Source organism: Cavia porcellus, unplaced genomic scaffold, assembly GCF_034190915.1.
Source record: "Cavia porcellus strain 051 isolate PalLab524CR breed Dunkin Hartley unplaced genomic scaffold, mCavPor4.1 scaffold_27, whole genome shotgun sequence".
Classification (NCBI taxonomy): domain Eukaryota; kingdom Metazoa; phylum Chordata; class Mammalia; order Rodentia; family Caviidae; genus Cavia; species Cavia porcellus.
Window position 1 is genome coordinate 20,924,829 of NW_026947510.1, and position 13,214 is coordinate 20,938,042.

Below are 13,214 nucleotides of genomic sequence, written 5' to 3' on the forward strand. Positions count from 1 at the left end.
GGTGGGAGAACTGCCACAAGTTCAAGGACAGCTGGGGCTACAGAGTATATATATATATATATATATATATATATATATATATATATGAATTGCTAGACAGGTAGATTTTTGGCCTTGGATTGAGAAAATTCATCACAATGTGTATATAAAGTACTAATTGACAGATACATTTAGAAAGTAGAAACACTTATGTAAAGTACTTTCCGAATACAGTTAATACAGAATAAAAGGCCGTGATGCTGAAATATTTAGTATACAATGAATAAAACAAATACTTTTTCATTGTGTGCTTAAGTAAATTAAGATAAATAGAAATATTATTATTTACATGGTATTTTTAAAGTATTGAATACTAACCTTGATTCCTTTCAGGCTAGATACATGCTTGAAGGACCTGTTGGGGAAAAGTATATAAATGTTTATAATACGTAAAATAATACCTTAATGGCATAAAACAATTTAAATATTAAAATTAACCTTTCATTAACGAGTCAATATTTCATTATTATTAGGTTTAATGCTTTCTTTTAAGTACAGGTGTAAAAATAGCTAATTTTAAAAATACTTAAACTTTCAATGACAGAACCTTTCTTAGCTATCTGGCAAATTAAAAGTGTCTCTACTTAAAGTGTAAGATTTTCTTATAATTTTTTTAGACCAAAGGAAAAAACTACTCAGACTAAACACTAGATTTCTATATTTTAGTTAACCAAAACCATGAGACTGTTAAGGATTTCCACAATCCCAGTTATGATCAGTTAGTAGTTGTCAGCAGCAGCTAGCTTCAGAGAGACTGGCACACCTTTCTACATGCAGCTGGAGGATACCTTGTCCATAAACATGACAGCAAGCACCTTGAGGGGTCCCAACCCAACAATGTGCTCACTGTCCACATTCTGAGAAGCTTCAGGAAGACAAATGACAAATACTGCCATTTGAAAAGGTTTGGGGCTTCAGGATGCATATTCACATAAAGTATTTACGATTTAACTGCTAGAGGGTGAAACATTTTTTAAATTGAAAATCCACTTAAAGAACTTAGAGTTTTAATATCACTGCCTTCTCTCAAAAACCAATATTCACAAGAAGTGTGGCTAAACCCATTACATGAAAAATGAGTACAGGAAAAGAGGACACCATTAGTTTAAGTACTGAAGTTCACTCTTTGAGAGATAAAAAGCAATCTTCTCTGGTTTGGAACAATGGTAAATAGGCTGGTAGACTGGTCAGAGGTGCCTCATTTGTCACCACAGAGGATGAGAGGAGAAATCTGCTGCAGAAAAATCAGTTGTAGACATCAAAGAAAAATATACACATTTGAGAAGTAAACATGGCAAGATTTTGTTATACTTCTGGAAAAGAAATAGATTTTTTAGTATGATTCAAAGTCCAAGTCATAAAAGTGGTTTTAAAAAATTTACAGAAAAACTTTAAACATTTTTGCATTGTTAAAAAAAAGAACAAATAAAAAACACTGAATTGGAAAAAAGACGTGCAACTCATATTACATAAAAGTGATAGCTTCCTTTACATAAAAAGCGTGCAGTCGTCAACAGAAAATCCAGCGGGAAAGACAAATGATATGAAAAAATATCGCACACAAAAAAGACTATAAATATCTAGCCAGGCATGGTGATACACCTCTGTAATCCTAGCACTTGGGAGGCAGAGGACAAATATCACTGTCTCAAAAACCAAAACCAAAAAACAAACAAAAAAAATCTGTTATATAGTAAATGATGTTCAGCTGGTTTCAAATTACAAGTACAGTATGATAGAATTAGATTTGAAAAAAAAATCAGAAGTTAAATAATATAAGCATCAGTGACAGTGAAAGAAATTTTGGGGGGAACGGGAGGGTCTCACTATGTAGTTCAGGCTGGCACTAAACTCACTTACACAGCCCAGGCTGGGTTTGAATTTGCAGTGATTCTCCTGCTCAGCCTCCCAAGTTCTGGAATTGAACTCAGGACATTATGCATGTCTGGTAGGCAATGTGCCACTAAGCTATACCCCCAGCCGCTGTGTTATTGATTTTTAAAATTCAATTGGGTGTTGCCAAGTAACAATTTATTTTTATCTAATATCTAATATAAACTTAGAAAATATAAGAACCTATGAAATTCAGTATTTATAAGCCAAATTTATGCTAAACACCCGCCTACATGCAAATATACATAATCTTATAAATATTTTATAATTAAAACTTACAACTTTGCATCTTCTCTATAGTCATCTAGACCTTCATCATATGATTTTGATCTCTCTGTCTTCGAGCTGGGCTGAGCGTCCAGGCTGGGAGGTCCCAGAGATTCTGTAATTGAAATCCAACATCCATCTGTTCATAAGTGGTTTTCCGATTCTTTTGTCTTTTTCTCTTTTTTTCTTTTTCTTTTTTATTGGTACTGGGGATCGAACTCACGACCACCTGCTTGCAAGGCAGGTGCTTATGCCGCTGAGCTAAATCTCCAGCCCCTCAGATTCTTTTAATGGTGAGAAATCCAGCAGGTCATACTGTTGTGAGGATTTACATAACCACTCTTAAAACATACCTTGGTCATGGGAGAGCTGGCGTCGAATTAAAGGAGCTGAAGTGGTGAGGCTGGGAGGGACTGTCGCTATTGAGGGGACTTGAGAGGTAGAGGCAGAAATGACAGCAGAGGCAGGAATATGTGCAATATCATGGTCGATGCTAGGGCTAGTTGGTTCATCTATAAGAAAAAGGGGCATATATATTAGAATATTAAATGACTTACTATTAACAATACAACCAATAGTCAATCATCAGTATGAAAGGGTCCGGATGAAATTTTTATTACTAACCACAAAAGTGACAATAAATAGCAACATATTTGGTATGTCCAATCTACTTGCATTAAGTATTACTCTAGTAAGTCCAAATATTTCTAGGATTGAGATATAAACAAGTAAATGAGTTGCTGCTTCTACCTACTAATAACTGTAACAAATGTGCCAAAGTTTACAACCATTCAGAAAACAAAACAATCAAAGCAGAGTATTTATCACCGAAAAAATTACTTTTTAAATTTTAAATGTAGCACAGATTATCACTTCAGGAAGCTAAGCAAAGTGATCTGGCTAAGGCTTACCTTTTGAAGTATCAGGTTCTCAAACTTTCTCTTCTCTCTCAATTCCCACACAAATGTTATCTTTAATTTTTTAGAAAGACAACAATGCTCACTCTATAGCTGTCGGAAGAACTTGCACACTAATGAGACCCCTGGTACTTTTGTATAAGTCACAAAAAGGTGCCCTCTTTCCCAGGTAGATGCTGGTTTTGATTCACCTCATTCAATTCCTTAAGACCTTTGTAAAAATATATTTTAGGCACTATAATTTTTAAGCTTCTCCAAAGTCTATCACTATCTGTCATAAACAAATTCATATCCATACATATCAGCTAACACATTAATAGTGCTTGCTAAATATTAGCACAGTCTAAGTAATATAGTACTTCCTGTGATACTTATGAGTTCCTGAGAAATAGGTGTTATTGGGCTGGGGATTTAGCTCAGTGGCATAAGCACCTGCCTTGCAAGCAGGTGGTCGTGAGTTCAATCCCTGGTACCGATAAAAAATGAAAAAGACAAAAAAAAAAAAAAAGAAAGAAAGAAATAGGTGTTATTTTACAAATGGAGACATCAGAATAGACAGATCAAGTAATCTGTATAGAGCTGCAAATGTTTAGATGGAATGTGAACCCAGTCTGACACCTGAAGCCTGCTCTGTTACTGTTTTCTCATTGGTGAATTTGTACAAAATTCTTCCTCTTATAAAAAATCAGTGATTTAAATTCTAATATTTTAGGTGAAAAGACTGTAATAGGATGCTAGAACTATAATTCTTAAAGTTAAATGTTTCATAATGAAATCCTTTAAAAATGTAACAAAATGCTTTCATTCCTTGATTGTGTCAAACTATTTTATCTGTATCATCTTAATGATCAGGATTTCAATAAAGACTCACATTTCAAAATCAAAAAATTTCAATTTTATGACTAAAATAAGTAAATTCTGTCTTAAGTTTATTTTCTGGTCTTCAAATTTTTCATTTGAAGTGATTCCTTACATTTTAGCAAAAACAATTTATCTATGAGACACTTTTACCAAGTGTATAATTGTTAACCCTTAAGACAGTGAAAAATCTAGTAATAAACCACCTAAATGCAAGGAGATAAATGAGGTATTTAATTTGGTGAAGATAAAAATTTAATTTTATTAAAATTAATAGTACTTAAAACTATCATTAGGATTTAAATTATCAGAAACTTAGCCATATATATATGTGGTTGTCCGTCCACCAGCTGGCATTAGGGACAGTACAGTAACCAGTATGGGCTGGAAGAGGCAGCCAGCTAAGTCCCTTCATGCCTGCCAGCATCGGGGGAGTCTTGGTATACCTGGTGTAGTGGTGTGTCTGTAGAAGCCCACCCCATACCCCAGCACATCTCCGGGAACCTAGGTCAGAAGAAACCCAGATGCTTGGCCCACTCCCCTACACTGCAGATGGACAGCCAACATGGGAAGTGCTTAAGACTGCACAACCAGCTCCTCAGGAACCCAGGAAAACATCAAGAGGAAGGAGCAAAAGGCAATCTTAGGCCTCCAGTCCATATAGAACAAGTCTAGGAGACACAGACAGAACAAATTGGAAGTTGCACACCTGAAATTTTGGAGAGGACAGCCAACTGTAGAAACAAATGCATGGAGCTGTAAAAGTAATAGGATGACAACTAATATCTCAGGTAAAAGAAGAAATCACAAACAATGAAAAAATTGCTGAGCATATCCAAAGAAGACAGATTTTTAAAAAGGAGCACAGGAAAATGATGGAAACCTTGAATAAACAATATGGGAAAGAAATAGAGTTCATGAAACAGATTCAAAGGAAATTGAAATCTCTACTGAAAGCTGGTAAAACCACTTGAAAGAAAATGGAGACAGATTTTCAGACCCTGAAGAGAGGATTACAGTTAACGTTGTGAAAGGAAAGGTCTCTTAAAAATAATAAGGAACCAGGAAATAAAAGTTCAACAGCTGCAAGACAACACAAAGAAAGATAATTTAAGAGTGACAGGTGTCCGTGAAAAAGCAGGGGTCAACACAAATGACATAAAAAGACTATGTACAAAAGAATAGCAGAAAACTTGCCAAGCATGGGAAAATGACTTGACATACACATAAGTGAGCCTATAGAACTTCAACTAGCCACAACCAAAATAAATCTATATCCAAACATAAAAGAATCAAGATCCCAGAAATTCAGCAGACTATTAAAGGCTGTTCAAGAACAGAAACACATCTCTTATAAAGGAAAACCCATCACAATCATGGCAGACTTCTTAACAAAAACATTGAAAGTGATATGTTACTTAAAAACAAGATAAAAGGAAATCAACAGTAGCTACCATATGTCTCTTCTTGAAAATAGCTGCCTATACCATCAAGAGAAGGTCAAGAAGAGCTTAGAGTGAAGTGTTTCAAGACCTGAAAGAAAACAATATCCAACCTAGGTTGATGTACTCTGTAAAACTACATTTCACAATTAATGGAGAAATAAGATACTTCCATGATAAAGAACAACCATCACCACCAAACCAACCCTACAAAGAGTGCTGAAGGACATTCTACAAAGATAAAGATGACCACAGGTCCAGGAACAGCGGCAGCGGGGGATCACAGAGCAGAGCAGGCAACAGTATAGAGGGAAAAATTGTGGGGCCTACAGCAAGAGGATAGCATGATAGACATGAGCCAGTGTATGTTGGACATAACCATTAATGTAGATGGCCTTAATTCACCAATAAAAGGAAACACAGGGAGCGTGGACTGAGACATAGGATCCATCAGTATGTTGTATACAACAAACAAATCTGAATCAAAAGGAAATTCATGGACTGAAGGTCAGAGGAGAAAAGACAATGCTTCATGCAACAGGGACCTATAGGGTACCTTGCCCATCAATTACAGAATGGTTAAGAAAAATATGGTACTTTTATACAATGGGAACGCTACTCAGCTATAAAGAAAGATAATCTTGAGACTCCTTTAGGTAAATGGATACAACTTGAGATCATGCTTATGGATGCAATGATTCGGTCTCACATGGATGAACATCATGTCTCCCTAGTAGAAAAAAAATGAAGGAGTTAATTTCTTACTATCTTGTTTTGAAGTATCATTTTGTTTTTTTCTGTTTGCTATTACTGTGTCTGGTGGTAGGGGCAGTTATTTTGAAGATAACAAGATATATTATGGTAGCCATTATTGACTTCCTATTATCTTATTCTGAAGTTTTATATCACTTTCATTGCTTTGTTCTGATTGGTTTTATTCTGCTCTGTTTTGATTTTGTTATATCTGATGATATAGGCAGCTATTTTGAACAAGAGACATTATGGTAGCCACTGTTGATATCCTTTTATCTTGTTTTTAAGTCCCCTATCACTTTCATTGTTTTGTTTTGATTGGCTTTATTCTGTTTTGTTTTGTTTGGTTTTATTCTCTTTTAAAGTTAAAAAAGTAAAGCTGGTTTTATGGAGTCTGCTATTTATCATTCAATAATTCATAAATACTGATGTGAACAGAAAATACCATGTGCTTTAGAAATTATCTGGTTTAAGCAGTATTAATACTATAAATCACCCAAAGATATTTTTGAAGCAAAAACATCCATTATGATATCTACTATGCAAGCTGATTGAGAAAAAGACATTAAACTTTTTTAAAAACTTAGATGACACTCCTACAGGATAATGTTTCTTAAAGGCAACTACCCACAAGAATATGCGGTTATTATTTTGTTAAAGAGTGTATGTGAAATGCAGAATTAATCTTTGAAAAGAGTAATTTTATACCTTGCAAAGTACATTTTAAAAACTATGTATTTATTTAAAATAAACTATCATGGGGTAAGATGGGATTGAATGTAGGACTTTGCACTGAGCTACATCCCATCCCTCCATTCATTCCTTCACATTTAGAGATAGGGCCTCTCTAGATTACTAAATTGTGCAGGCTGGACTTGAATTTGCCATTCTCTTGCCTCAGCATCCCAAAATACTGGAATTATAGGCATGTACCACCACATACAGCTTCAAAGGTAAAATTTTTTTAGAAGTAACTCTGGTTTTCCAGTAGTATTCATTTTACATTTTAAAGGGAATTTTTTAAACTGATACATAGGTGCACATATTTATGGGGTAGGAAGTGATGTTAGCATTATGTCTACACTGTGTAATAATAAAATCAAGATGACTAGTCTATCATTTCATGCATTTATCATTGTTTCCAGTGAGAGCATTCAAAAGCCTCTCTTACAGCTATTTTGAAATATACAGTTCATTATTCTTAACTATAGTCACTCTACTACAAAATTCAACACCAGAATGTAGTCTGTATAGATGTAATTTTGTAACCACTGAGAACCTTCCCCTTAAAATCCCCTGGTTTCTAGTTAAGCATTCTTTTACTCTCTTCTGCAAAGTCAACTTTTTAAGATTTCATACAGAAATAGTATTTGTCATTCTGTGTCTGACTTTTATCTAGTATCACTTAGAATGCCTAGTGTCAAAAAGACAAAAAATGCTGGCAAGGCTATCGAGAACCAGAGGAACTCTTACATACTACTGGTGAAAATAAAAATGACTACAGCCATTGTGGAAAATAGTATAGGGGTTTCTCAAAAAACTAAGCAGAGAATTAACATATAACTCAGCAATTCCACTACTGGACACAAATCTAAAGGAAACAAAATTTGTATGTCAGAAAGATATCTGTATTTCCATGTGTATTACAACATTATTCACAATGGCCAAGTTTCAGAATCAACTTAAATGTTATTACTGATGAACAGATAAAAAAGAACTGTGTATGTATTTGTATTCATGAACGCACATACGAAACAGTACTATTCAGTCATGAAAAGCACAAAACTTCCTCATTTTTGATGACATGGATGGACCTGGATGATGCTGTGTTTAGGAAATAAACCAGACACAGAACGACAAATATAATATAGAGGAAATCTCTGAAACAGGATAGACTTAAATAATCTTGGTTTGAATGACACACTCCTATCATCTTAGAACTCTGGAGGCCTGAGGCAATAGGACTCCAAATTAAGCCCAGCCTGGGAAAGTTGGTGAAATCCTGTCTCAAAATGAAAACATATGAAAAGGCTGAGGATGTAGCTCAGAGCAAATGTACTGAGCTCAAACTTAAGTACCATAAACATAGTAACTTGTTTTTAAGTATACGTCTCAAAAAAGAGGTAGAAGGACAGATACCCATCTGCTCCAGAGAATAGGACTGTATGGAAGAGATGTGGGAGAAGAGATTATCGTTGGCTTTACTCATTTCTGTACTGTTCAAATTCTTTACAATAAATTTCTTTTATTAATGTTAAGAGAACAAAAATCTTAAGATATATTAAAATACATGCAACTATGTTACCTTGTGTTTATCAGTATTAATTATACTGATAAAACCAATTTCTCAATCTGTTTGAAAAAATGCAAACTTTTGAGCTAAAAATGCTGGGTTTTTTTTTTTTTTTTTTTTTTTTTTTGTCTTTTTCCTTTTTATTGGTAACAGGGATCGAACTCATGACTGCCTACTTGTAAGGCAGGCACTTATGCCGCTGAGCTAAACCTCCAGCCCCAAAATGCTGTTTGTTATGATTAATCCAAGCTTTATAACACCAATGTTAGATTATGTAAAAACAGTAATTCAGCTTTCTCTAACTTTTAAAATAATAAGATACTTCAGTTGCTTACAGGGTAAAAATTCAACTCATATATAAATATATTCAAAACCATTGTGCTATCACATTTTCAATTAGATTTTTAAATAATGAAACAAACATCCTATCACATAAAAACAATGAATCATCTCTATTCTAGGCATATCCTATACTACACTGATGCATTAATAGATAAAAAATACATGTTTATATACTGAGGTAATAATTTTATTATCAATTGGCATAATATTCTATGTTAAACTGAATTATATATCCAAAGAACTGACTTAAGAAATGAAGCTAGGGGGCTGGGGATTTAGCTCAGTGGTGTAAGCGTCTGCCTTGCAAGCAGGCAGTCGTGAGTTCGATCCCCGGTACCGATAAAAAGGAAAAAGAGCCCCCCCCCCCCCCGCCACCAAAAAAGAAATGAGGCTAAAAAAAAAAAAAAAAAAAGAAAAGAAAAGAAAAGAAAAAGAAATGAGGTTTTAACCCTGGAGTGGTGAGGTGTGATTATAATCCCATATACTCCAGAGTGAGGAAAGAGGACAACAAGTTGGAAGCCAGATTAGGCAATTTAGTGAGATTCGGTCTTAGGTAAAATTACAAAAAAGGCTGATAACCTTATCAAAAAAGGAAATAAAAGACTCAAGTCCATGCAATTAGGGATGAAAAGGGGAAATCACTATAGATGTTGCAGAAATCCAGAGATCACCAATATCTACTTCGAGAACCAGTACTCTAATAAGATGGAAAATACAGAGGAAATGGACAGATTCTGAGATACACATGAATTATCAAAGCTGAATCAAGAAGACAGAAAAATTCTAAATAAACACTATCAGTCAATGAAATTTTAGATATACTTAAAACTCAACCAACAAAGAAAAGTCCAAGTCCTAATGGATTCGCAGTTGAATTCTATAAGAAATTTAGAGAAGACTTAATGGGCCACTTCTCAACCTTTTTAATGAAACTAAAAGGGAAGTAACACTCCCAAATTCATTCCTGGAAGCAAGCATTACTCTGATACCAAAACCAGAGAAGGATTCAACAACAACAAAAAAGAACTATAGGTCAATCTCCCCAATGAACATAAACATACACACAAAAAATCCTCAATAAGATACTGGCAAACAGAATGCTGCAAATCATCAAAAAGATTATATACTATGACCAAGCAGGGTTCATCCCAGGAAGGCAGGTATGGCTCACTATATGTAAATCAATAAATGTAATATACTATATTAACAGAACCATACGACCATCTCAACAGATCTAAAAATAAAGCATGTGACAAAATCCAACACCTATTCATGCTGAAAGCCCTAAAGAAAATTGGAAAAGATGATCTTTGTCTCAATCTGATAAAAGCCATCTATAACAAACCAACAACCAACATCATATTAAATGGATCAGAACTAAATGCTTTCACTGTAAAATCATGAACAAGACAAGGATATCCACTATCGTCATTCTTATTAAATACAGCGAACTATATGAAGGAAATAAAAGGAATAACTATAGGAAAGGAAGAAGTTAAATATAATTACTTGCAGATGACAAATATTTTACTAGAAGACCCCCCAAACCTCTACCAAAATAGTTCTAGATTTAATAACCAAATTCGGTAGAATAGTTGGACATAATGTCAACACTCAAAAATCAAGATTTTTTATGTCTTGATTCAGCTTTGATAATTTATGTGTATCTCAGAATTTGTCCATTTCCTCTGCATTTTCCATTTTATTAAGAGTACTGGTTCTCAAAGTAGATACTGGTAATCTCTGGATTTCTGCAGCATCTATAGTGATTTCCCCTTTTCATTCCTAATTGCATGGACTTGATTTTTGCTGTATACAAACAACAAATTTATTGAAAGAGAAGGTAGTGAAATAACATCTTTGCCAATAGCATCCCCCCAAATTAAATACCTATGAATCAATCTAATGAAGAAAATCAAAGATCTCTGTATTGAAAACTACAGCACTTTGAAAAAGGAGGTCAAAAAGAATATCAGAAAAGGGAAAGATGTTCCTTGTTCTTTGGTATGATGAATCAGTATGGTGAAAATGGCCATACTCCCAAAATTGTTATTACAGATTTAATGAAATCCCCATCAAAATTCCAACAGTATCTCTCATAGGATTAGAGAAAATATTTTAAAAATTCTTTTGGAAACAGAAGAGACCTAGAATAGCAAAAGCATCTCTGGTCAACAAAGGCAAAACAGGGAGCATTACAAGCTCTGACTTGAAACTCTACTAAAAACTACTGCAATTAAAACAGGATGGCACTGGCAAATAAAAGACCTGAGGGTCAATGGAACAGATTAGAAGACACATAAACAACCCCAGACATACTCAACCACTCTATCTCTGATAAAGGAGCCAAATATCTTCACTGGAAGAAAGACAGACTCTTTATAAATGGTGCTGGGAAAACTGGCTTTCTACATGCCAAAGAATAAAAGTAGGTCCACATCTCTCACTATGCCCTCAACTAAAATTGAAATGGATCAAAGATCTGAATATTAAAACAGGAAAACACCAAATCTTCTGGAAGACAGAACAGGTAGAATTGCTGAAGATGTATGTGGGGCAAAGACTTCATGAATAAAACCCCAACTGCATAGAACTGTCAAAAATAATAATGGAGATTTCATCTTAGAAAGCTTTTTTTACAAGAGAAACCATCAACAAAGTGAAGAGACAATCTATGATGTGGGAAAATACTTTTGCCACTGGTTCCTGAAAGGAATATATAAAGAATTTTAAAAAATCAGATCTCCCCCAAATTGAAAGACCACATATAAAAACAGGCATTTGAAATGAACAGATAATTCTCAGATAAGAAGTAGAATCGGCAAATAAATATAATATGTTCAATAAACATCACTGGTAATTTAAGACATGCAAATTAAAACAATGGTGAGAGTCTATCTCATTCCTGAAAAAAATGGCTATTATCAAAAAATCAATAACAAATGTTGGTGGGGCTGCAGGGGGAAAAAGAGACCCTTCTCCACTGTTGGTGAGACTGTAGACTGGTGCAACCACTGTGGAAATTAGTGCAGAGATTCCTCAAAAAAGTAGGTCTGCGGGTCCCACCGGACCAAGCTATTCCCTTTCTGGGTATCCTCCTGAAATAATTAAAAACATCATACCACAGCGATATATGCACCCATGTTTACAGTGCAGTCTGTCACAGTCAAATCTTGGAAACAGCCCAAATGTCCATCAAACAATGAATGGATAAAGATGATGTGATCCTTTTACAGTAGAAGACTATTCATCCATTAGCGATAAATTCTAGGTAAATGAATTAGCGATAAACTCTAGGTAAATGAATGCACCTTGTGAACATACTCAAATGAAATTAAGTCTTGCACGTGTGTAAATATGGCATAGTTTCTCTGGTGTGAGAGAACGATGTGTAAATAAGGACCACAATGTATAGTGGATACTGTGAAATAGGAAGAAAATGTTCAAATGGGAAAGGAAACTAGGGAGGGGGAAGAAGAGAAAAGGAGAAAGGAAGGACAGGAAAAAAATAAAAGGAAAAATGGAAACAAAGCTTTTGTAAATAAGAAGGGAGGAGGGTAGGGGATGGGGGAATAAAGAAACGAGATATATGTATCACACACAGGTATAAAGTTCTCTATGATGAATGTGACCATTATGTTTATTTAAAATGTACAAATAAACTTAATTTAAAAACAGGCTGGTGAGATAAGTCTGCAATAGAGCATTTGCAAGGCACGTGTGAAGCCGTGTGGAATCCCCAACACCATGAACACAAGAACCTGGGCCCTAAAGTGCTTCATAATAAAGAGAAGGTAGAGAACATCAAATTTGTTACATACTAAAATTCTGTGTCATCATTATTTCTTTTTTTTTTAAATTTTATTTAAGGAGAAAAAAAGCAGAGAAAGGGTACAAGTTATACAGATTTACAGAAAAAAATAAACAGTAGGAAATCACTAGTTAATGGATTACATATTGTCATCTTAGAAATAATTATTCAAGTTACAAAATTAAAGCTTGTAAAGTGGACATTCCAAAAGTGAGACTGCAAACAGTTCTGTTCAATGATCCAACAAAACTCAGTGATATCATTATCTATCTTATACACTTAAATATACATGCAGTTATATTGTTTAGAGCACTTTCTTTTCCTCTCTTTTGTACAATGACAATTACACATTTTGGGTTTTGTTGCTCCCACAGTTCTTATTACTTTTTTGGAAGGGAGTAGAACCAAATATGACATAGCAGAACAGAATCAATCAAATCAAAAGGGTGGACAAAATAGATAATGTAAAAGCATAATACAAGGTGATCAACAATGGTTACATAATGCCTCCCTCCATCTCTAATAGAATTGCCTATATCATCAGTTATAATACAATTGAACAAAACAGTAAAGAACAAAACCGACAAAACCAAAACATT

General features: G+C 34.4%; 1 protein-coding gene across 1 annotated transcript in view; it reads right to left on the reverse strand.

Annotated features, from left to right (window-relative positions):
* Arhgap21 (Rho GTPase activating protein 21) overlaps window positions 1-13,214 on the reverse strand; it is a 133,702-nt gene that overhangs the window by 21,525 nt on the left and 98,963 nt on the right. The window contains 3 exon segments of the mRNA XM_063238023.1: window positions 358-394; window positions 2,212-2,314; window positions 2,553-2,711. Of these exon segments, the coding sequence (XP_063094093.1) occupies window positions 358-394; window positions 2,212-2,314; window positions 2,553-2,711 (299 nt within the window).